The sequence below is a fragment of the Tenrec ecaudatus genome, chromosome 15, assembly GCF_050624435.1.
Source record: "Tenrec ecaudatus isolate mTenEca1 chromosome 15, mTenEca1.hap1, whole genome shotgun sequence".
Classification (NCBI taxonomy): domain Eukaryota; kingdom Metazoa; phylum Chordata; class Mammalia; order Afrosoricida; family Tenrecidae; genus Tenrec; species Tenrec ecaudatus.
The window spans coordinates 109772683-109799415 of NC_134544.1; the positions used below are offsets into that span (position 1 = coordinate 109772683).

The 26733-nt window shown below is 38.6% G+C and overlaps 1 protein-coding gene, 1 non-coding gene and 1 pseudogene across 3 annotated transcripts in view; 2 read left to right on the plus strand and 1 right to left on the minus strand.

The window, feature by feature from the left end:
• The window catches only part of UGGT2 (UDP-glucose glycoprotein glucosyltransferase 2), a 264459-nt gene that overhangs the window by 50007 nt on the left and 187719 nt on the right, over positions 1-26733 (plus strand). For both annotated transcript variants that reach the window (XM_075532610.1, XM_075532611.1), the window contains 3 exons: positions 1369-1465; positions 3173-3245; positions 10602-10702. In XM_075532610.1, the coding sequence (XP_075388725.1) occupies positions 1369-1465; positions 3173-3245; positions 10602-10702 (271 nt within the window). The remainder of the gene's footprint in view (positions 1-1368; positions 1466-3172; positions 3246-10601; positions 10703-26733) is intronic.
• Positions 5285-8912, plus strand: LOC142427369 (TRAF family member-associated NF-kappa-B activator pseudogene; annotated as a pseudogene).
• Positions 20436-20578, minus strand: LOC142428448 (small nucleolar RNA SNORA48). Its single transcript, XR_012780348.1, has one exon. It is a non-coding gene; the product is annotated as a small nucleolar RNA SNORA48 (small nucleolar RNA).

Below are 26733 nucleotides of genomic sequence, written 5' to 3' on the forward strand. Positions count from 1 at the left end.
GCAAGCAAGTTATCTCAATAATGCATATTTATCTGAGTCTTATTAGAATACTATCTTTTTAAAAAGTCCAACAAAACAGTAGTTTCTGAGGGGATCAGGATGGGCTTTCTGAGGGGATCAGGATGGGCCAGTTAAATGCAAGGCGGAGAAGTCCAGGGTAGCCTCGATAGGTTTCTCAGAGGACACAGGACTGTGGGGCTTATTATGAAGAAAGTTTTTGAAAATGCAAAAAGGGCAGAAATATTGTGCTCGGGAACTTTTTTTTAATTGCTATACCCATCCATTCGTTCTTTGAGGGTCGCTAGAGCTGCCAGAGCATTACACTGGGAAACCATACCTCGTCTGTACACCCCAGTCTCACTCCTGCAATGACAAAACTTCACTTCCATTTTGGTATTATGTGAATTGAAGAGCCAGAATTCTTTAGGAGAGGGGTTATATAGAGATAGATGCCCTACTTTCTGAAGTTTCTAGCCATAGAGGAGGCTCTATCACATTGTGATATTTTTGTTTAAGAACAGTTTCTATGCAATATTTAGTTGCATAGTTTCTAGTAATACTTTCTAGCTTTCCCTTGTATGTGTTGGTTTTTTGTTCCTGTTCATCATTTTAGCCCCAGAATTGAACACCGAGCTTGACCTGTGAAGGCTCAGATAATAACTTAGTATGGTTTTTCTAGTTCTCGTGGTTGTAACTTCTACCAAATGGTTTGGTCCTGATGGGTCTGGCCAAGAGAAAGTGGAGGAGGAGGAGGAGGAGGATGGTAGGATTACATTATCTGACGTGAGTGATGATTAACAGAGCTAATTGTGATGAAAAACTTGGAGCTCCAACATGAGTTAGGCAGTTTATCCTCCTGTGAATGAAATGAGCCACCTCAGAAGCATAGGGGAAATCTCATTATCATCAAGAATGAAGAGGCAGGAGTGGAGCGCATCCTTTAGCCCTTGTGCATTGAACTTCCTTGTAACTCTAGATGAATCACTTTCTATGTTTGCATGGAAGCATTTATAGTTATTGATGTATTCATATAAAAGATTGAAAAGAAAGGACCTTCAATTAGCAACAACTCATGTAATGAATTGGGAACATTGTCATGGTGTGACAAGAAATGATCAGATATATTTTCATTTGCAAAGAGTAATTAAAACAAGTCATGAGAAATTTTTCAGAATGCAAAGGATTTTATTGATCAAATTCTGGTTTATTGTCTGTCATGGAGTATGTAGGGAGAAAATGCTCTCTCAAGTAACATTTCATATTGATTTAACAATTTTGGTAATTCTAATGTGCTAATGTACTCATCATTGTGAATTAGCAAAATGTTTCGCTAAGTGTTTCGTCATTTTATCAAATATTTCTGAACAGAAACCAAGCTCACAGAAAATGTACTTATCTGGCTATGGCGTGGAGCTAGCTATTAAAAGTACAGAATACAAAGCACTGGATGATACCCAAGTTAAAAGTAAGTTTCTCTCTCTGGGTTTACATACTTTTGCTTTTAAAAAATATAATGCATTTAATCCTACCTGTGTTAATTTGAAGATAGAGATCAAAGTGATGTTGCCTTACTTAGTTTTGAATTTAGTTTTAAATGGAAATAGAGGTGTTATGCTTATTACTAATGTGCTCTTAAAAACAGGAGTAAGTATATTCTTTCGCTTAGACTCAATTCTCAGCCATTGTTTGAAATAAATAATAACTTTACAGGAGTAGTGAAAATTTATGAGTCAAGATGACTGGCCTAAGACTTCAGACTGGTCCAGACTCTACAGCCAGAGAGACACCCTGGGGTCTCAGGAGCTCCATCGCTCAGTAAACCAATAGCCTAATGGTGACATTCTGGCTTATGAAGCATTGCTTGCAGTATGATGACACTAAATTCAAGGATGAATTTTCTTTTCAGGGGAACAGTATAATATTATGAAATATTTAGTTGAGGTCAATTGATTCGATTTGTGATCTGTAAACTGATCTTCATCTATAGTTCTATGAACTAAATCATTGCCTAAGCTAGAATCCGGAGATTCTAAAAAAAAAAAAAAAATTCTTACAGAGTCTTTTGTTACCTAATTTATCTGAAATATATTTAAACTTGATTCTTGGTTAGACATGCTCAATTCATTCTTCATATGCACTGAGATTTGGCTCTGCCTCAAGTTTGTTTCTCTCTGCAGTAGCTGGCCATGAAATCCCTGCCTCGATCACAGGCTCTTACTAGAAAATGAACTTCTAGTGAAGATTTGTGCTATTTTAATTCAAATATTTCTCATTCACGATTGACTGAAATCGTATAGTAAAAATAATAATCCAGATTTTATATATTTCAATCTAGTTTAAATTTAGCTATACAATTTGGCTAGTTTAAATTTAGCTTTATGACTTTGTATCTTTAATAATGATCATGATAGTGACAAAATGTTTTCTAGCTGTCTTTAGAAACATTTTCTCTGTCTTTAACACTTACATGGTCTTCCAAGTATTTATGACCTCTAGTACTTTCTTCTCTTAGCATGTGCTATTACATCTGCCTGGAAGCCCTCCTTCTACTCCAATCTCTTTCATTGCACCTATCCTTTAAGACTCCCACCACTCAGGACCTCTGAGATGGCTGTCTAACATCTGTTCTGTCAGGTGATGGTTTCTCCTTTTCTCTATTTGGCATACCTCCACCTACTTTCAGAGAAGTTCTTCACACTATTAAAAATGCCTGTTTGTTTGCCTTTCTCATCTTTGACAAGCAGGGTCTGTGTCTTTTGTGTCTCTTCCTGCTGTTGTTCTGATAGGCACCAGTCCTCACAGTAAGGAAGCAGTAAGTACTCGCTTAAGGAACCAAAGGGAGGAAGTGGGAAATGGGATCAAAACACTCAGGTCTTAGCTGGAGCCTGAGAGAGCCTAGCCTTCTGAGAACTGTGCCTTTGACCGTGACAGACACCTCCACACTGTGAAATGCTCAGATTCTTCTATAATAACCAAAGTACCCTTCATATTTGACATACCAGGATGTGCATTCTAATTATGTAGTACACAGGGATGCACACATGTGCTCAGGCATGTGCCATTCTTGTTCAGAAAAGAAAAAGTGAACTAATTCATTTGTGTTATTTTAAATTGATTGCCTAGTCCATTTCCAGCCTGAAAGCTTATTTACTTGGTGTTTTTCAAACTGTAGCTGTGAATAATACTGCTGTAGAAGAGGAAACAGAAGCGAATGACGTTCAAGGATTTCTCTTTGGGAAGCTAAAGTAAGTCTGAATACAAATAAAATCATTGTAAATTTACTCTTAAGTTTGGCTGTAGTAGAATGAACTCACCTTTCCTTTTATGTACAAGTTTTTTATTATAAAATAGCACAAGATTGTAAAATGTCATAGTTTTACAGCATAAAAATCAAAGCGAACAACAAATCACTAGTATTTAATTAATTTTGAAAAACGATGGTTTTCTAACATGTAAGCATTCGATATTGAAATATATGGTGGTGGGGTCAGCTCTGACCCATGGAAACCCCAAATAGAGCAGAAGGAGACACTGTCTGTCTGCACCATCTTCACTGACATTGATCTCTATTAGTTTTGTATCTTGAGTGCTTTCTAACCCTACTTCTGACAACATGCTCTTTTGAGCCATATGATTTTTATTGACTGATACTCAGAAATAGATCACCAGAATTTTCCCCCTGCCTTAGTCTGGAAACGCCACTAAAACTGTCCACCGCCTTATTGATGATCACCCATGGAGGGCCGCTGTCCGTGGAGTTTCATCATAGCGTCATGCTAGTCACCACTACAACAAACTGATAAAGGGTGGCAGAAGTTGCAAAATATTCTCCACCGATTCCCTAAGCAAGAATGATGATTGTTATGGTGCAGGCCTTTCCAGCTTTTTTGTACATATTTTATAGAAGCAAATAAATCCATCCACGACGCTGTTTTGCCGTTGTCAAACTATATTGATCATCTACTTTTTCTCTGTTTTTGCAGATGTCCCATTATGTACATCAACAACCCCATAGAATGGGTTTTAGATTATTTCTTTGAATATTTTTTTGCTCAAATTTATGTGTGTCTGTTCTTTGACACAAATTCCTGCAAAGTACTACTAAATTTTTAAAATGTGCATCTTGGGAATTTTGTATACATATTTTCATGAATTTGCTATGAAATTATATGAATGTATACACTCATCCCCAAAGGTAGGTGTGCCTGTTCCTAGGGGTTATTAACCACTGACAATATTTTCTAAATCTCCCTCAATTTCATAGGTAAAAATATTTTATATATTTTTATTCTGCATATATTTTACCAGACTGAACTATGTTATAATATGTAGTCAAAGACACTAAAATGCTAACAGTTTATTAATAGCAAATTTAAACTTGTTTTCATGTTGTTTTTTAAATCTTGAAGTATGTATTCATGGGTAAATTGCTTATTTTTAGCTTTTGTTCATCTTTTTAAAAATTAATTTATCATCGATTTTTACAAATGAAAACTTTTAAACCCTTGCCATATGTTAAATGACTTACTGTTTAAATTTATTTTTATTGCTTAAAAAATGAATTTTTATTCATTAGTGAGAACTGGTTTCTGTTTGCTAAATTGAGAATTAGGACTCAATTTCTAATTGTCAGCACCCATGGCAAAACTAAAAAATAGTAATTAAGACCTTGGAAGCCTATGCTCAGTCATTTAAACATCTAGTTCTCTTTTATTTGTAACAAATTATTTGTCCCATAAACAAAGGCTCAACCTTCCTTTGGCTACACATTGAAAACATGAAATGCAAAGTATAAACCAACAAATGAATTACTTGAAACTTGCTAGTCTTGTAAGATTTTCAAATTATATTATTCATTCATACTGTATGGTTCTGTCATTGAACAAACTAAAATTTCCCACATATAATTCAAAGTAGTAACTTGTTTAGCTTAAATTTGTAACATTTTATCTTAAAAGTCAGGTGCATAATGAACTATATAATGAATCTTTGTTTAGGAAGCTTTTAACTTGAAGAGAATAGATAATAATAAAATTAGCTTACCTTTTCATTGCTGAAGTTAATTGACATAATTTAAAGTTTTCATTTAATTTGAAAGAATGTTAGCCCTTGAGATATTATCTATGTTTTATCTTGAGAAGTCTATTGGTAACATTTTAAAAATAATAGCATTTGACATTGGGGGACTATCAAACATAATTCAAAGAACACAAGTAGCAGAAGACAACATAGATGACTGAGACTGCTTGAAAATTAGACAGTTGAAACAACTTCCGGTCGGAGTCCCTCGGCCGGGCGCGTCGAACCTGAGGCGTCGGAGACGCAGGCTCCATCCCTTAATTACCTATCATATGCTCGATCCTTTATAGTGATGCTCCAGGACAAAGAGGAATGGATAAAAATATTGGCTAGCAACTCAATAAAGCTTATGAAGCCTTCCGACAGGCTTGCATGGATAGAGATTCTGCAGTGAAAGAACTACAGCAAAAGACTAACTGGTTTTTATGCCAGCAGACTGAAAACTATGAGCAGAGAATACGTGAGCAACAGGAACAGCTGTCACTTCAACAAACCATTATCGACAAGTTAAAATCACAGTTACTGCTTGTGAATTCTAGTCAAGATAATAGTTCTGGCTTTGTTCCCCTGCTTGAAGACAGTGAAACAAGGAAGAGTAATTTGACTCGTGATCAGCCACACGATAAAGTGAAATCAGGAATACCGAGAGAGAAAGAATTAAAGGTAGACTTCACTGCCAGGTTAATTCCCTAAAAGAAATGTGAAATCAAGTTCCACAGAATTCCTGAAGTAGTTACTATTCTACCACAGTTTGGGAGGGCAAGTAGGAAGAAGAAAGTAGGCAAGATTCTTATTAGTTCTCTGAAATTTCTTCTCCAGATAGCAAAACACTCCAATGCTTGTACATAACACATTTGCTCATTTTATTTTCCTGAAATGGATCGACCACAGAAATTCTAAACAGAAGGTCTGTATGTTATAAACATATGACTTACATATTCCTAAATAGAGGCACTGTCGCCAAGAAAAATCAAGAACTCGGTTTCATAGTCCTTGGTGGTCTCTTTTCTGTAATATAAGCGTTAAATACTTATATCCAGTAAGGTAGATAGTAGACACAGATGATTTTAGATTAGAAAATGACATTCTTTGGGGGCTTGGGGGTTGTTGTTGTTGTTTTTTCCACAATTGCATGTGCAGAATTAAAAAAAAAAATCACTTGAACAGCTTAAGTAAAAATCTTCACTGAAGCAATATATGCATGGAGACATTACACAAGGATGCTCATACTACATTGGTTAGAAACAACGTAAGCATCCATCAATTACAGAATGATCTCTATAATGAAACACTTTATAAAAGTGAAGATAAACTAATATTTATTTGTCAATATGGATAGATTGCAGAAATGGATTTATCTCAGAAGCAATCTTGAGTCAAATGTTGTATTACAAAACAATAAAATGGAATTCAAACCCATTTCATCAAACTAAAAAAAAAAAGAAAATTAGACAGTTATATATGTCTAGAGATTTTATCATACAAGTTAAAAGAGATCCCTTAGACTGGGGAAAATTTTTCCCAGTGACATATTGGACAAGGGACTGATCTCTAAAATTTATAGGAAACTTCAACTCCTCAACAAGACAAAGACAAATAATCGAATTGAAAATGGGCAGATACTTTACCACACTTTACCAAAGAATATATTCGAGAAGCCAGCAAACATGGAAAAAATGCCTGTGATCATTACCCATCCTAAAGGTGTAAGTCTAAATTGCAATGAGATATCATCTCACCCCAGCATTAATAGAAAAGTGAATAAAAACAATAACAACAAATGTTGGTCAGGGTGTGGAGACACTGGAACTCTATCTAGTACACTGCTGGTGGAACTGTGAAATAGTGTAATTAGTGTGGAAAATGGTAGGGCGCCTTTTATGTCATATGTTCTATAGTTTCGTCGACTGTTCCTTATTTCTCAATAAATTATTTTAGAAAGTATATTTAAAATGTAGTATTAGCTTTTTAAAAAATTAAATGTAAATTCAAGTTTTAAAAAAGTTGGAAATAGAAATACCACTACTAGAGAAATAAGAACTGCATGAATAGCTATATGACAACCATATTCATATCAGCACTATTAACAATAGCAAAGATATGAAAACCTAAATGATCATCAATAGAAGAAAGGATAACCTTGGTACACACACATAATGAATTGCAACACTACTTTGAAAAATAACATTAAATCTGCAAAACACCTCACAACAGATGAATCTGGAGGACAGTATGCTAAATGATATAGTCAGTGCTAAAGGGCAAATAGTTTCTCACTATCATAAAAAATAATCATAATTACATTTTCACGAGGAAAGACAGCAAGTTACTTGCTAGAGAGTAGACCCTTGTTTACTTGGGTTCAGGGAGGGCAAGATACAGTAAGAAGAAAGTCGACAGAAATGACCGGAGGCAGGGGAGGACGCCGAGAGGACTGCCAGCAGAGGACGCGCTTGTGCGGTACGTCCTGCAACATTACGCGCAGGAGAAATTGGTATAGGACAGAGTAGAAGCATGCCCGTGAGCATATAGAGATTCTTTATTTGGTCTCTTTAAATGTGTGTGGTTCATAGTTTTAAAACACAAAACCCCTGCCCTTAAGTGATCCTTACCTATGGTGGCTCTACAGGGCAAGTGCAGGTACTCCCTAAGGTTTTCAAGGTAAATAGTGAAGGAGCAGATAAACCCATCATGAAGCAGTGGGTGGGTTTGAACTGCCGACTTTGTGGTGGCAATCCAACACTTAACAGACAGTGCCACCAGGACTCCTTATAGTGGCATTAGTGAGATATCATTTATGTATCATTAAATTCACCTTTTAAAAGTTTATAACTCATTTAATTATATAATTCATTTTTTTTTTTTTCGTGAAATCACAAGATTTTATACATCACCACTATCAAATTCCTGAATCCAACCACTCCTGACTTACTGATATGGTTAAGTTCCAAAGACCTGGCTATTTTGTGAAAGCAGGCATTATATGAAAATGAAAGATAACTACATCAGTACATAACAGCCAAATGACATTATTGCATAACTGCCAACCCCCTGAGAACCATGGCCCAGCAAAGTTGACATGGAACTTAACCGTTGCAGCCAGTGACTCTTGCCTCACAGCTCTACAGTCATTATGTCAGACGTGTCATTAATCACAAAACAATGCACTTTTTCCTGTGTCATAAATGTGAAATGTCAGGTGTAGTTGGTAAGTGAGGAGTACATGTAGTTTTATCATGTTTAAGAGAAGCCCTGTATCTGTTAGCTTGGATGCCCCATTCCCTTTGCACCCCAGCTCCAGGTGACCAGCAGATTAATTCTTCTGTCTGGATTTGTTATATCTGTATATTTTATATAATTGCAATCATGTCATTTTTTGTGACTAGTTCCTTTCACGTAACTACTGGTTTTACGATTCAATTATGTTATAGAATATATCAAGAATTCATTTCTTTTAGTCCTCAATATTTTCTACTGTATAGATACATCCCTTTGGTGTTTCATTAATTAACTTTTTCACACTATTGCATTTGATCAGCTTTAAAATTGACTTGTTGTTCTTGTACTATAATAGACATTTATATAGTTATACTATCATAAATACTCACACAAACTGATGAAGCGGAGCATAGTTCACATTCTGGAACCAGATTGCCTGCCCTGATTTTTTCATTTATTAGTCTTATGATCTAGAGTAATTAATTAACTTAATCTTTCTGCATTTCAGTATTTTCATATATACAATAAGATTAGTATTAGTGTCTATTAATTATGTTATTCTGTGATAAAATTAGTTTTTCTATAAAGTGCTTAGAACACTCACACATAGTACATATTATATAAATATTTGTTAAACATGAATAAAAGAAATAAAAAGTACAAAATTATTGTATCTTTAATAATATTGTATCTTTAGTATGAAGTAATTAAAATTATTTTATGGCTGAAAAAGAAAGAAATTCCCTAAACTTCTGTGCCTCAGATTGCTATGTTGTAAACCTTTTAAAATTGGACTTTTGACTCTTTTTTTACATACAAGATGATGAAAGACAAAGCATTTGATGGCATTTGTTCTCTGAATACCTATAAATGAACATGATTCTAGTTTTATGAGCTATGTTCACGCTTTACAAGAAAGGAAAGTTTGTGATTACCTTACAACAGCAAGATTTAATTAAAACCAAAAGGAATGTCTCTAATATCTTTGTTCTTCAGAGAAGAAAATTTGTTTCTAGTCTGTATTTTTATTTACATGGTATAAATACTTATTAAGCATACTAAAGAGACAATCTCCTGGTGGGTAGATAACTCAATAGAGAAAAAGGAGTATTTTTTATAATCGATAACTCAGTGACCTGTGTAGATTACCATATTCTCCATCAATATCGCTCTCAGATTTTAGTTAGTTTTCATTCATTTTCTAAAGGTACTCTCACATTGTAATAAAATTGAGACATTAATACTGTATGATCTGTGTATTTTTTTATATTTAGAATGCGCATTTTCATTTATAGTTACTGATAATGTGTTTTATAAAATATTGATTGCTATAGTTTTTCTGAAAGAATTTTATTTAAATCAAATCATGTTTTGATTTCATGAGGAATAGAGAAAAGAAGATTATAGCTGGAGTTCTATGCATAGTAATTTGCAATTCTAGAATATTATTCTTTGGCTCTAAAATATGCATATATATTGAATAGTCGGCAAAATTATCTTCTTTCTTTTTTTAATATCAAAGATGGAAATTTTGAAATTGAGCTTTCAAGTTGACAAAAAAACAAAACAATATCTTTATTAAATGTTTTTGCTTTAAATTATGAAAGTAATGGTTTCAATTTATCCAATATAGAATATTAAAATGGCAGAAAAGCTATTATCCCTCATCTGTGCATTGCTTACACGTAATACAAACATATTAACCATGATAATGCATCCCTATAGACTTCATTCTTAAGAATTTAGCAGTAAACAATTATTTTAAATAAATACTACCAACTACCAGTGCTGATGTCTCTGAGCTGGATCATAATTGGAGGTCTTGGGTAGTGAGAGAAATATCTGGGACAAAAGAAAAAATTATAAATAAAAAGACCAGGCATACTGGTCTGATAGAGACTGGTGGAAGCCCAATATGTAGCGTGTGGTCACACTTGAGGCCTGAAACTGCATTCCTCTCTGTGGCTCAACTTTCAGCGGAACCATAGACAAGCCTATGAAACGAGCCATGGTGCCAGGGAGTTGCACATTCATTACAACAATCAAAGGGGCCGCCCTTGCCCAGGGCCAGATCTCAGAAGGCAGGAAGAGATTGGGGTGGTAAACACAAGGAAGAAAGGGGACCAGTGCTGTGGCATCGTGGGGATTGCAAGCAATGTTCCAAACTAATTATGTATGAATTGTTGAATGGAAAACCAGTTTGCACGCTAAACTGCCATTCGAATAAAAATGTAGATAAATCAAGACGACTTGAAAGATGATTGCGATGCGTGGTAATAATGTTACTTCACATTTTCATGCAGAGAAATACATTCAGATCTTAGAGAGAATCTGACAGCATTCCAAAAATATCTGATTGAGAGTAACAAAGAAATGATGCCTTTGAAAGTCTGGGAGCTACAAGGTATAGTATTTTGATCTGTTTTGTTAAATAAGTTTTTCTATGATATAACATAAATCATTGCATAAAATAATTTGCTAGTATTATAAATGATACTATTTTGAGAGAATAGAAAGCTACTTAAAAGGTCAATCATTTAGTAGTCACATTTTTAATGTTTGTAGAACTAAACTTATCTGAAGTAGTAAACTTATCTGAAGTAGAGTTATTTAATATTATCTTACTTAAAAACCAATTGCCATCTTTTTATTCTGGCTCATGGCTTCTGGGTGCTTTCTAACCACGAACCTGTCAGTTAGTAGTTGCATACTTCATCATGTGCACCACTGTGTGATTCTTACCAACACTAATTCATAGCCTATTAGGTTTATAATTTTTAAGGTCTTTACATACAAAATATCCTCTTTCCCCGCTGGAACACTCAATTGAATACTTGCTCATGGGTTGTCTCTTTTGTTTCTACCTGACCTTGTATTTGAGCTCTTTCATTCCAGCACTGCTATTCTGTCCTGTAATTTAACATCAAAGCTGCACTAATATCAAGCAGTATGCTCAGATCCATTTTCCACATGGATACGATTGTAATCTTTCTAAGGTGAAAACTGAATCTTTTCTTTGATAAATCCGGCCTAATCAAATAATGACCTTAGAGCAGCGCTTCAACCTGTGAATCACTTCCTATTTGGGGGTCAAACGACCCTTCCACAGGGGCCGCCCGATTCCTAACAGTAGCAAAATTACAGTTATGAAGTAGCAAGGAAAATAATTTCATGGTTGGGGGTGGTGGTCACCACAACATGAGGAACTGTATTAAAGGGTCATGGAATTACGAAGGTTGAGAAACGCTGGAAAATGACACAGAAAAATGAAAGAAGCTCCCGGAGCATCAGGCCTTGAGGGCAACAAACTGGCCTGGAGCAGCGAACTAGAAGAGAGTATGAAGGCTGCCCCCAAGCTGAGCTATGTTGGCCCCCTCCCCAGAAGAATGTAATACGGAGGACAGCACTGAAGATATAGCCCAGTGAGAGAGGTGGATCTGTCCAGACTACAGTGGTGTGAACTAAGAGGGAAAGAGAGAGAGAGTGGACCTTATCATGGCCTATGAAGCCCCGAGGACCATATCCCTGCTTGGAGCAGCCAATGCACAGAGAGTATCGTTGGGCTGGTCCCACCTTGAGTCACATCATTCCCTCACTGACCCAGAGCACTATGGGGGACAGCACTGGAGACACTGGGCAGAAAGTGTGCCAGGTCTACCTCATACACAATGGGTTGAAAGGGGATGGAAGTGCAGCAGGGCAGCAAGGGAAACAAAGTAACCAAGTCCCCCTTGGGGGACAGGGCTTGGCACCTCATTAGACCTGATTGAAAGCACTCATAGGGTCAGCAGACAGACCTGGAACTAACTTCTTTTTTTCCCGCTCCTTTTGCCCTGCCCTATGTCTATATAAGATAGGTAGGACAAACAATCCCGAGGAGAAAACAGGACTGAGTGTCCTGGGGAAATATGGGAGAAGGAGGGTAGAGGATGGGGGAAGCTGACAAACTCGGAGATAAGGGAAAAAGAAGAGATCAGAAATTTATGGTGAGGAGGGGGTTTATTGCCTGGTGGGGCTTGATCAAGTGCAGTGTATCCAAAAGGAATTACTGAGAACCAAATGGAGGGTGAGCATGATAGTGGGACAAGAGGAAGGTGAAATGAAATCGAAGAAAGAAGTAGGCAAAAGATTTTTATAGAGGTATAGCTATAGGCATGTATAAATGTATATCTATGTTAAGTATTTAGATAGCAGATGGACATTGGGCCTCTACTCAAGGAATCCCTAAGCACAAGAACACTTTGTTCTAATAATCTGGCACTCTTTGATACTCACCTTCCCAACATGATCGCTGAAGACAAAATGGGTACATAAGGAAATTTGGTGAAGAAAGTAGATGGTGCCGGCTAACAAAAGATGTAGCATCTGAGGTCTGAAAGGCTTTGAGTTAAACAAGCAGCCATCTAGCAGGGAAGCAAATAAGCCCACATAGAAGAAGCACACCAACCTGTGTGATCATCGATTATCAACAGTATCAGGTATCAAAAGATCCAAAACAAACAATTTTATAGATGTGAAAGAGAGGGGTTGGAGTAGAGACCCAAACCCATTTTTAGACAATTGGACATCCCCACACAGAAGGATTACAAGGAAGGACAATTCAACCAGGATGCAGTATAGCACTGACAAAACACACATCTTTTTTCTAATTCCTGAATGCTTCCTCTTCCTCCCCCTCCCCCCACTACCATACCCCAGTTCTACCTTACAAACCTGGCTAAACTGGAGTATGCACATTGAGCTTTCGACACATGGAATTCAGGAAAGATAAAAACCTCAGAAACAGTAGTGGGAGTAATGATATCATGAGGATAGGGGGTTGCGGGGGGGGGGGGGGGTTGGGAGAAAGGGTGGGAAGGGGGAACATATCACAAGGTTGGATATATAACTCACCCCCCAGAAGGACAAGTAACAGAACTGTGAATAAAGGGAGACAACGGACAGTATAAGACACTAGACGACAGCAATAATATATCATTGATCAAGGATTCATGAGAGTGGAAGGCTAGGCGAGGGAGGGGGAAAGAGCTAATACCAAGGGCCCAAGTAGAAAGAAACTGTTTTGGAAATGATGGTAACATGTGCAGGTGTGCTTAATACAATTGAATAATGGGCTGTTAAAAGATTTGTAAGAGCCCCCAATAAAATGATTAATAAAAAATAAAAGCCCCCCCCCAAAAGAGAAAGAAGCTTAATAAAGGGCTCATTTCAAGGCCACAGACAGGGTTCTCCAAATCCATGACTAGCAACTAGAAAGAAACATGCACTGCCTTTAAGGGGTTGATTATGAGAACCTGCATAGTGTATACATGGAGGGCAGCCTAATAGTGCAGTATCCCTTGAGAGAGGGACATTATGGTCATTAGGTCTTTATAACCTAAGAAGGTAGGACCTAGGTATTAGCTCTCTAAACCTTAGTCTTCCACTTGATGAACTCTGCTAGTGGCTTTTATATTTCTAAATCCAACCAGAAGTCAGGATAAAAAGCCTTTTGATGTGGATCATATAGGCCAGCTTCTTGGAGCCAAAGCAGCATTGACCAGAGTGGATGCAGAAAACAAACAGAAAATTTCCAGCTTAGTCCTCATTAAAGAAAGCTATCATCAAAGACCCAGAAAATAAAATCATATCAATGTGAATGAGGGGGAGCGCGGACTGGGGACCCAAAGCCGATCTGTAGACAATTGGACTTCTCCTTCCAGAAGGGTCATAAAGAAGAGACAAGCCAGTCAGGGTACAGTATAGCACTGATGAAACATACAACTTTCCTCTATTTTTTAATGCTTCCTTCCCCTTTCCCCCACTATCCATGACTCCAATTTCCACATTACAAATCCAGCTAGACCAGAGCATGTACACTAGTACTGATGAGAGCTGAAAGCACAGGGAATCCAGGACAGATAAACCCCTCAGGACCAACAATGTGAGTAGTGATAACAGGCAGGTAAGAGGAAGATGGAGGGAGACAAGGGGAACCAATCACAATGATCAACATTTAACCCCCTCCCAGGGGAACGGACAACAGAAAAGTGGGTGAAGAGAGACATCGGTCAGTGTAAGACTTGAAACAATAATATTTTATAAATGATCAAGGGTTCATGAAGGAAGGAGATTAGGGGAGGGAGGGGGGAAAAATGACTTGATACCAAGGACTCAAGTAGAAAGAAAATGTTTTTAATATGATGATGGCAACAAATGTACAAATGTGCTTGACACAGTGGATGGATATATGGATTGTGATAAGAACTGTATGAGCCCCCAATAAAATGATAAAAAAAGAACGCTATCTTGTTTCCCCAAAACAAATATTTCATTAAAGTCTATATAGAAAAGGGGTTGAGTGTGCATAAGCAAATGTGGTGAAGAAAGCTGATAGTGCCTGGCTATCAAAAGATACAGCATTTGGGGTCTTAAAGGCTTGAAGGTAAGTAACCAAGTGGCCATCTAGCTCAGAAGCAAGAAAGCCCACATGGAAGAAGCACACCAGCCTGTGTGACCTCGGGGCATCAGAGGGATCAGGTAGCAGGCATCAAAGAACAAAAAATCAAATCATTGTGAATGAGGGGGAGTGCAGAGTGGGGATCCAATGCCCATCTGTAGGTAACGGGACACCCCCTTACAGAAGGGTCACCGGAAGGAGACAAGCTGACAGCATGCAGTATAGCAACAACGAAACATACAATTTTCCTCTAATTCTTAAATGCTTCCTACCCACCACTATCATGCTCCCAGTTCTTCCTTACAAATCCAGCTGGACCAGATGATGTACACTGGTACAGATAGAAACTAGAAATGCAGGGAATCCAGAACAGATGATCCCTTCCGGACCAGCGTTGAGAGTGGCGATACCGGCAGGTGGAGGGAAGGTGGGGTAGAAAGGAGGAACAGATAAGGATCTACATATAACCTCCTCCCTGGGGCATGGACAACAGAAAAGTGGGTGAAGGGAGGTGTCGGACAGTGTAAGACATGACAAAATAATAATGTATAAAGTATCAAGGGTTCATGAGGGAGGGAGGAGGGGGAAAATGAGTTGATACTAAGGGCTTAAGTGGAGAGCAAATGTTTTGAGAATGATGAGGGCCACAAATGTACAAATAAAATGATTTAAAAGAAAAGGGGTTGCATACCTAGGTAGCCAAATCACTTGCATCAGGACTCACTAAAGGACTGATTTCACTCATATGTATTAGAAATAATTAAGTCCATCTCTTTAGCAAGTACACAAAAACCTTAATTGTTCACCTTCTCCAAGCTCATATACTGTCACTTTCCTATATGCATTCTTTTTGTCAATTTGAGAAATTCTCATCTTTCTTAATAAATTTTCATAGTGTTATTTGCTCATTTATTTGGTTATTCATTAATTTACTTGTCAAACATTAATACTTACCGTGTTTGACTTTGAGGGCCCAATGGTGGGCAAGTCTCGACAAATTTCTGCCTTTTTCAAACTCAAATTCTTTTAAGTAGTGTTCCTGGGATGAGGTTTTTATTTTTTACCAAGAGGAAGAATTCCTCTGATCAGACACAAGGAGCAATTAAGGAGATTGATTAAGAGCTCTGGAACAACCTGGAAGCTAGTAAGATCAGGAAGATGATGTCCCCTAACACTTGGTTCGAGATTTTTAAATCCATGCATGAGGGCTTCTGGAAATTGTCACTTAAGAGGCTTTGTTGGTAAGGGGAAACAATGAAGGTTTTCAAGATGCCCTGCGTGTGCGATATACTGAAAATTGTAGTCTTGAGCTCATGTGTCGTCCCCTACATAGTTAATCATATATGGGAATTACTTTTTGCCTGAGTTTCTGGCCAAATAACCGCCATTTGTGCTCCCTGGCCTTATGTCACTTCACCTGAGATTTCATACGTATAATTCTGTATGGGGCAAAGGAGCAGCGATGTTTCCTTCTGTAGCTACTGCCTTCTTCTGCCGACATGAATGGATACCTTTCTGAATCTGTTCTACATTTAGGGGAGCGCCTTCTGTTCTTGCACATGAAGCAGTTTGACTTGAGGCTGTCTTCCCTGAATAGAAGCTGTAAGTTATTCATAGCCACAGGCTTCCTCGTGGTCTTTGGTCTGATTTTCAGGGAGGGGCCTTCTTTATAAACTTCTGCTGTAGTCCAGGTCTCCTCAGAGGTGATTGACTGGGTCCACTGGTTCAGAATATCCAGCAACAGGCACGCTAAAGAGCTGTTCTAGTGGAAACTTCTCACAGTTAGAACAATAAAGCAAAAAGAAGTGAGAAACTTATTCATACCTTATCAGTGTTGTGTCTGTCAAATACAATATGAGACCAAAAGCACAAAGCACTGACCAGTTGTTTTTTTTCCAGGGGCCCATCATCCAAGTTTTGTGATAATGATAGTCAGGAAGCAGATTTTGTTGATCTGAGGCTGGAATGAAGGAGGACAAAAGAAAGATTACATTCTTGTCCATATGTCTTATTTCTGAGGAGGATGGTCCTAAAACAAGCCACCCCTCCCAGTGCTTTCAAACTTATCAGTGTCCTGGCTAGGGGAGTGGTGTAATCCACTTTGCCATGCACTGTACCTGAAAGCAGGGCTATCCACATTCTCAGAAAGAATTTAATAGATGCTTAATCCGTGTAAAGATGCAAAATAAAAAATAGATTGTGGACTTCATTGTGATAGTAAGTTCCTCAAACCTTGGTGCTCAGAATTTGATTCCCTGGATTTTATTAAAACTCTGACCACTGTCAGGCTTGGAGTGCTTTCTTCACATGGGTTAACTGACAGCTTTAAATAAGCATTTGTTTTTAAAGCAAGCCTTTAAAACTCCAGATGGTATTCTTTCTGCTAGCCGAGTACTGTCAGATGTCTTCACCTTGTTTGCTGTACCACCCATATCTTTAGTGACCTTTTCACAGGGACAAATACTGAGCAGGGCCGTGGGAAAGAACTCATTGTTCTCAGTGGGCTTCAACATCACAATTGTGTGGATGGCACAGGAGCAGAGAGTGTTTCATTCTGTTGTACCTGTGAGTCAAAAGGGACTGGATGGTGCCTGACAACAGTGTTTCTCAGATTAGGACTGATTCCTTACAGCACAAGGCCAAATTCGTTTATACTTCACTGATTTGCATATTCATGGGTCACTTACTTCAGGTGTAACACATTAGCTTCTTTGGAGATAATCTTCGTGGTACATTTAATAACGAATAAGTTAGATTTAATAACTGACTGCTTAGATTTAAACATTTAATATTTAACATGAAATATTTAAACATTTATAAACAGACATTCAATAACTGATAACTTAGATTTAAAATCTTTGTGAAAGAAGACTTTTTAGGTTAAAATACGTGGTAAAGTATCATTTCAACAGATTAACAAAATGTAAGTCACAGAACATTACTTAATAAAACATTAAGGGTTAGGCAATAGGCAACAATTTAACTAACACTCATTCACTAAGGGAAAACTACTTAGTCTGAAGAACCTGAGGACAACAGTAATGAGCAATGAAAGTGACATTAAATGGCAAATACAAGTGGGCCCAGGCTGTCCTTCATATACTTCTGCCTTTGTGATACTGTCTCTGCTTTAAGACTAAAGGAACATATTGGTCCCTTTAAGCTACAACAAGAGTGTTTAAGGCTAAGCACAGCAACATTCTGTTGTTGTTTTTTCTAAAATTTCAAACTGCCCTTCCCTGCTTCTTAAAATGCATTAAAAGGGAGTGATAATGGGATTGCCAGCATTGGACACGAGAGTGATCGTCTCTCCTAAATATGTACTAGAGACTAGATTAAATAACTACTAATCTACCCTAAGGCCAATTTTTGTTTGATTTTCTATGCCTTAAAGCTTAAAAAAGTATATCTAGGGGCAAGTGGTTTAAGTGCTTTGTTCCAAACTGCATGAGAGCCAAAGTTAGGTCGGAAATAATAACAATATTAAGACAGATGGCTGATAATGTATGTAAGACTAAAATATGAAGGTCTGTGTTCCAAGAATAACAAGTGCTCTGAGATGTTTGTCTTTGGCTAAATAATAGTGTTAGCTAAATTCTATAGCCCTAGGGGACAACACCGGAGACACAGTGTGGGAATTGCGCCCAATCTGATCCCGCCACAACGAGGCAAAACACTAAGTGGGTGCAACAGAACAGCAAGGAAATGGAGTGGTGAGGTCCCCAGGGAATGCTGAAGGTGGACTTTGGGGCCACGGTGTGGTGCCCCAACAGACTGGACTGGAAAACACTCCTAAAGGCCAACAAATAGTTCTTGAACTAACTACAAGTTTTTCTTTCTTGTTGTGTTTTGTTTTTTGTCATTGGTTTGTTGCTGTTCTTGTTTTGTTGTATATTGTCGCTTGGTTTTGCTCTGTCTTGTTTTTGTGCATGTTATTATCTCCGCAGATCTGTCTCTAAGATAGGCTGGATGAACAATCTGGAAAAGAAAACAATGGGACCGACAGTTTCGGGGGGATATGGGAGAGGGGGAGGTGGGGGAAAGGGAGTGGTGTTAACCAACCCAGGGACAAGGGAACAAGTGATGCAAATCGGTGGTAAGGAAGGTGTAGGAGTCCTGGTGGGGCATGATCAAGGGTAATGTAACCAAGAGGATTTACTGTAACCCAAATGAAGGCTGAGCATGAGTGGGACAAGAGGAAAGTCAAAAGAACTAGAAAGATCTGGGAGGCAAAGGGCATTTATAGAGGTCTAAATAAAGGCATGTATATATGTAAATATATTTATATAGGAGGATGTAGAAATAGATCTATGTGCCTATATGGATAGGTTTAGTATTAAGGTAGCAGAAGGACATTGGGCCTCCACTCAAGTACTCCCTCAATGCAAGAATACTTTCTTCTATTAAATTGGCATTCTTTGATGCTCACCTTCCCGACACAACACCTGAAGACAAAGCGGGTGAATAAGCAAATGTGGTGAAGAAAGCTGATGGTGCCCGACTATCAAAAGATAGAGCATCTGAGGTCTTAAAGGTTTGAAGGTAAACAAGTGGCCATCTAGCTCAGAAGCAACAAAACCCACATGGAAGAAGCACACCAGCCTGTGTGATCATGAGGTGTCGAAGGGATCAGATATCAGGCATCATCAGCACAAAAATCATGTCATAGCGAACGAGGGGGGGAGCAGTACGGAGTGGAAACCCAAAGCCCATCTGTAGGCCACTGGACATCCCCTTACAGAAGGGTCTCGGGGAGGAGACAAGCCAGTCAGGGTGCATGGTAGCAACGATGAAACATCCAACTTCCCTCTAGTCCCTAAATGCTTCCTCTTCCACCACTATCATGATACCAATTCTATCTTGCAAGCCTGGCTAGACCAGAGGATGTACACTGATACAGATAGGAACTGGAAACATAAGAAATCCAGAGCGGATGATCCCTTCAGGACCAGTGTATGAGTGGTGATACTGGGAGGGTGGAGGGAGGGTGAGTTGGAAAGGGGGAACCGATTACAAGGATCTACATATGGCCTCCTCCCTGGGGAATGGACAACAGAAAAGTGGGTGAAGGGAGACATCAAACAGTGTAAGATATGACAAAATAATAATTTATAAATTATCAAGGCTTCACAAGGGAGGGGGTAGTAAAGAGGGAGGGGAAAAATGAGCTGATGCTAGGGCCTTGAAGCGGTGGAGAGCAAATGTTTTGAGAATGATGAAGGCAATAAATATACAAATGTGTTTTACACAATTCATGTATGTATTGATTGTGATAAGAGTTGTATGAGCCCCTAATAAAATGATTTTAAAAATCTCAGGTTAGACATGAGGATGAACACTGAAAAATTCATCTATTAAGACAGAACTTTTCTTTAGAAGATTTAACAGGGACCCAACTGTCTTTCATTCTGCTTTGTAATCCACAGTTTAGACTTCATTAGCTTCTCTGGTTATGGTTTTTATAAATTAAGTGTGTTAATAAAAGCATTGAATTTGAAAGTCCTAATATCTGGCACAACCAGACATACTACTTTAAGACAAAACTACTCTCTTCTTTCCTTCTAAAAAAACCCCGGACTTATTATTAGCCATTTTGACTTCTTTCTAGTTTCTCAACCAAAATTCAAACTTACTGCCATCAAGTCAATTCCAGCTGCCCCTGTGAAAGCATTCAACTCAGTTCGTCTTTTTTTTTTTTTAATGTGTCCTAGGCATGAAACAGCTCTGGCCACGATTTAGGCATCAAGCTAGGATGAACAAAGGGCTGCCAGTCTACTCTGCCCCTGACTGATATAAGAGCACCACCACCAATCAGGTGTCTCTTGCCCATAGGCAAGGGTATCAACTCAGTTCTTAAGGGGGTTTCATTTCATGAAGGTTCACCACACCAACATTCTACACTTTGATAATTGAATCAAGGAAGAATACTTTAAAGACATTAATTTGTAGAGCCATCAAATTTTGGAAAAGCAAATTTTAATTAAGTTTATCAAATAGATTCAGAAGAAACAAGTTATAAATTAAAATGTATAAAGTGGTAACCTATTAAGTAAAAATCTCTTGTAGCTTTCCATGTTTTGAATTGTCAGTGATTTTTAGCAAACTTCGGAATAATGGGTGAGCATCATTATGAGAACGCGTGGAGGCCTGACTGACCTCCTCTGGCTCCACAAAGGAGGAAAATCTCTCGGGTCAGTTATCCTCAACCCTCTATCCTCGAAAGACTGGGCTTTCCACTCCCATACACAGTTACAGCCCCCAAACCCACTGTGAGTCATCCTTGACTCGATGGCCCAGAGTTTGAGTTTGGTTTTCTGCCCTTCTTTACCTTATTCTGATACCGTTTCTTCTAAGACACTCGACTTTTCTGCTGGGTTCAGTAACCTGCTGCAGTGGCCATTCAGAACTCACAGAAATTACTTATGAGTAAGGGAAATTAGCAGGTTACTGTAAGCCAACATCAGCAACACATCTCCTCAGCCAGTAGCCAAGTCTTTGTGCTTCTCAGCCTTACAGCCACTCTGTTCGACTGCTTTGGATCCGGCTTGTGTGGGCCAGGAAGCCAGCCTAATGTTCCTTACAGCGTCATAGTCTTAAAGTTTCCTTGCCTCACTCCCTGGTTTTGGCCTGGCTTCTTTGCTTTGCCCCTGAGCTCCCTGCTGCAGCCTCTGATCTTAGCTTGATTCCTTTGTCCTATCCCGTGGTATCTCGGTGACAGCGTCTGGTGTCTGGTCTGAGCCTACATCACTTCAAAGATACAAATGTGTCGCTGGTGACTCTTTCTTCCTTGACAGCCCTGGGATTGTTTGGTCTCTATTTCTGAGACGGCTCGTCTTATGACCAGGAGAGTGGCAACTGAAGCTGACGAATCCCTTCTATTAGTGTCGTACCTGCCCTATTCGCATGGTCCCATTCAGTCATCTGGTGGAAGTTAAGCATGGATGAAAAAACCAAACTAAACTCACTGCCATCGACTCCTAGATGAAGAAACTTCATCTCACCCCAGTCATCCTTTTCCAGACCACCAATTTGGTGAGCCTATCCCACCCTTTGCTCTAGTGGCATCACAGTTACACGTTGGACTGCTAGCCACAAGGTGTGGCAGGAGAAAGAATTGGCTTTTGACTTGGCTAAAGTAGTATAGTCAGAAATTCACAAGGTAGTTCTACTTGGCCCTGTAGGGTCACTATGAATCAGAACTGACTCAGTGGCAGTGAGTATTTGGGCTAACTCACATCTGTCCTCAAGGCCAGGTTATCCGAAAACTGAATTAAACCTTTAATCCAAAAGCCAAAGGAAAATTTATATTCAATAGCATGTAGTTCAATTATTTCATCTAGAACCATGACCTGAAAGCTAGTGAAGTCAGGACATTGGCTTCCTCGGACACACATGGGTCAGGATTTTTAGTCCCCACTGTATGCGAAGGATGCTGGGAATTGAAATTTCTGAGGTTTTGTTGGGAGGAGGATACAGTGAAGGTTTACAAGATGGCTCCTGCCTCTGGTCATACAACCCCCACTCAGTAATCGAGAAGGGATTAGTGGAATTACATGATTAAGGATTGTGTTAAGTGCTAGAAAACACAGAAGAGTGTATCATGGTTAAGGATATCATAGAAGATAAATCCGATCAGGGGTCAGGAAAGAAAGGAGATTCCCCCTGATAGAAGCCTGGCACTTCCTCATGCACAAGCACATTTACATGTACACCACTTATTTGGGGGATGATTCTGAATTAAGGATGAACTGAAACATACCGCTTTGTGGAGACTTAAAAATTCTGCCAACATGATCATTTCTAGTGATTGTACTACCATAGTATCTGTATAAAGGACTTTCAAAGAATTGTGTAGAAACTACATTCTCTTTCCATTCCATTTGTCTATGAACTTTTAAAAGTCCTTCATATATCCCTTTTAGAATGGAAAGCGTCCCATCCTGGGCCATTGTTACCGCTGTTGTTATGGTTACACTCATAGAAGATAGTATGTCAGTCCATCTTGTTGACCTGCATCTTCACCAAAAAAGAGGTTCTTTTCCTGATAACATGTTGAAAGTATGTAACATGAAGTTTTGCTATCTTTGGTTCCATTGAACATTCTGGCTAAGACAGACCTTAATTCAAATGCATTATTTTTTCTTCCATCCTCCGTATTGTCTAGTTTTCATGTGCATATGAGGCAATTGAAAATACGACATGGGTGAGCCATGCTGTAGTCCTCAAAGTGACATCTGTATTCTTTAGTATTTCAAAGAGGTCTTCTACAGCAGATTTATTCAATGTAATATATTGATTGATTTCTTTTAGGCGTATTGATTGTGGAGCCAAATAAAATAGTATCACTGGCAGCTGTAACTTTTTCTCCTTATATTGTACTGTTCAATATTGGTCCAGCTGTGAGAATTTTGGTTTTCTTTAAATTGAGTTGTAATCGATACTGAAGACTGAAGTCATTGCTTTTCATATCTTGCTCACTTTTAGGAAGCAATATTATGTCATCTGTGTATCACAGGTTGTCAATCAACCTTCTCCAATACTTGCCATGTTCTTCATATAGTTCAGTGGGTTAGTGCAGGTGGACCAGAGAAACAAATTCATAGACACTCATGTGTTTAAGAAAGAGCTTTATATGAAAGAGTATTTGTATATTAAGAAAACATCCCAGCCCAGTCCAGGTCAAGTCTATAATTTCTATATTAGCCTATAATCCAACAATGGTCCATAAATTCTTCTACAGATGCACACAGCACATATAATGATGTCGAATGCAGGAGGGTCACAGGCCAGTGGTTGGAAAGTCTTGTGGATCCAGTGGCAGTGGAAGCATCTCCATGCTGGCAGGGGTCTCCACGTGGCTTCTCCAGCTCCAGGGCTCTAGCATAGCTTCATGTGTCTTGTCAGCAGGAAGATGAAGCAGTGAGTGTGTGTGTCCCACCTCCAGGGAGGAAGTTCCCAGAATCCTCAGGAGAAGACCATGCCCTCACAGAGGCCTCATTGGTTATGACCTGATTGACAGGCTAGACTCCACCCCTGCCCACATTGACAGATTATGTAATTGCCACATCCAGCTTCTCAAATTATTTGTTCAGCATACAGATTGAGTAAGAATGGTGAAGGGATTCAATCCTGATGTACAACTTTCCTGATTTTAAACCATGAATTCCCTTGTTCTATTTGAATGACTGCCTTCTTGGTCCATTAACAGGTTCCACATGAGCAGAGAACTGCTCTGCAATTCCCTTTCTTCTCAATATTATCAGATCATTCTGGGTGACCCTGTTGGTATTTGAAATATGTGTGACATGGCTTGCAACATAGCAACATACAAGCCTCCATAGTACAAGAAATTGACAGATGAGTCGTGAGTCTTATATAGTAATACTGATTTTCTATGGTCTCCCAGGAGAATTTGACTTTGTTGAAGGTAGAAGTTGTTTTTGGACTTGTAAGACGTTGATGGCATAGTGGATTACACATTGGCTTTTTAACCTTAAGATCAGCAGTTTGAAACCACCATCCACTACTCAGGGGAAAGATGAGGCTTCCTATTTCTGTAAAGAGTTCATATCTTGGAAACCCACACGAGGAGTTCTCTCCCCTATAGGTTCACTATCAGTCAGAATCAATTGATAGCATTGCGTTTATTCTATTCTTAACATAGTGCGGATCCTATATATAGTCATTCATGAAGGATGCAGGAAGACTAATGAGAGTGACTGATAATGAGGAACCCCAAACTCACTGCCTGTAGAGTCGATTATGACTCATAGCAACCCTACAGAGTGGTGTAGAGCCACCCCTCTGGATTTCAGACACTGTAACTCTATGGAGATAGAGAGACCTTGGAGTTGCTGGTGGTTTCGAACTACTAACCTCACAGTTAGTAACTTAGCATGTTTCATTACGTCACCAGAACCCCTAATAATCAGGAAGTAAGCTAGAAATGAAAGCTCTTACAGATATTATTTAGAAGGGGAGGCTAAGAGTCATTTTTAGCAGGCTGAGTACAAGAACGTTGGCTAGGGTATAGAAGAACAAACAAATTTCACAAAGGCTACATTGCAGAAATTAAAAGCGTAAGTGAAAAAATAATTATAAATCAAGGGCCAGGAATTCCGATTGAGACAAATATGATACCTTCTTGAATTTTTAGTCTATTGTAAACAGCTTCCCCTGCCACATTTATAAAGGTCTTTTTTTTTAATAAAGGTCTTTTTAAAAAATCATTTTATTAGGGGCTTGTACAGTTCTTATCACAATCCATCCATTGTGTCGAGCACATCTGTACATTTGTTGCCGTTATCATTTTCAAAACATTTTCTTTCTAATTGAGCCCTTTGGTATCAGCTCATTTTTTCCTTCCCTCCCCCGCCCTCCTTCTCTCACAAACCCTTGGTAATTTATAAATTACTATTATTTCCTCATGTCTTACACTGACCCATGTCTCCCTTCACCCACTTTCCCATTGTCCATCCCCCAGGGAGGGGATTATATGCAGATCATTGTGATCGGTTCCCCCTTTCTACCACCACCTCCCTCTTTTAACCTCCTGGTATTCCTACTTGTTATTGGTCTTGAGGGGGTTATCTGTCCTGGAATCTCTGTGTTTCCAGCTCTTATCTGTACCTGTGTACATGCTCTGGTCCAGCTGGATTTGTAAGGTAGAATTGGGATTATGAAAGTGAGGGGGAGTGGGGGTGGTGAGGGCAGGAAGCATTAAAGAACTAGAGGAAAATTGTATGTTTCATCAGTGCTGTACTACACCTTGACTGACTCGTCTCTGCCTTGTGACCCATTTATAAGGAGATGTCTACTTGTCTACAAATGGGCTTTGGGTCTTCAGTCTGCACTCCCCCTCATTCACATTGATGTGATTTTTTTGTTCTGGGTCTTTGATGCCTAATACCTGATCCCATGGACACCTCATGATTACACAGACTGGTGTATGTCTTCCATGTGGACTTTGTTGCTTCTCAGCTAGATGGCTGCTTGTTTATTTTCAAGCCTTGAAGACCCCAGACACTATCTTTTGATAGCCGAGCCTCATGAGCTTTTTTCACCACATTTGCTTATGCACCTGCTTTTTTCTTCAGCGATTGTGTCAGATAGGTGAGCATTATGGAAAGTTGGGTGATTAGAACAAAATGTTCTTCCATTGAAGGAATACTTGAGCAGAGGCCCAATTCTGTGTGCTACCTTAATACTTAACCTATAAATATATGTACTTAGATCTATATCCCTATCGTTCTTATATAGATATATTTGCATTTGTACATGCCTATATTTAGACCTCTATAAATGCCCTTTGCCTCCTAGTTCTTTCCTCTATTTCCTTTAAAAAGGTCTTTATATTCAGATTCAGGGTATAAACATAAATATTTAGTAATTCCTTTACATTTATAACCACTTTAAAGATGTCCTTACTACCTTAAATCCCCCTTATTACTAAATTTTAAAATTGTTTGTAAACACTGTTTTCTGACTGTTAGACTGTATGATGAATCATTCAATGTTTAAAAATTTTTAAGTCTGATGAATTTGGTAAATATTCTATGGATACCTGTCTCAATAGACTCTGGTGATAGCTCTTAATGGTGTGGCATGGAAAATAGATTCACCTTCCCACTAAGACACAGGAAACAGTAAATAATCTAAACAAGTATTTTCTTGCCATTCAGAAGCTCTGAGGAACAAACGTTTTACACAGTCACACCTCTAGGACATAACACCTCATATAACAACCTATAATGTAGCCATATGTCATGAAGAACTTCCCTCTGTTCTACACAGATCCCTAATCCCACACTGCCACCAGTATGCCCTGTTCATGGGGAAAGAAAGCTTCCCCACAAGCCCCAGAGGTGGCAAATATCAGTGGTGCTTACTTGTACCACCAACTGTGAAATATGTAAATTAAGTGTTATTGTCATTGAAATCCTGTCCTGTGGAAGATTCATTGTGTTCTCCACAAACCTAAAATCTGCTAATCAGAG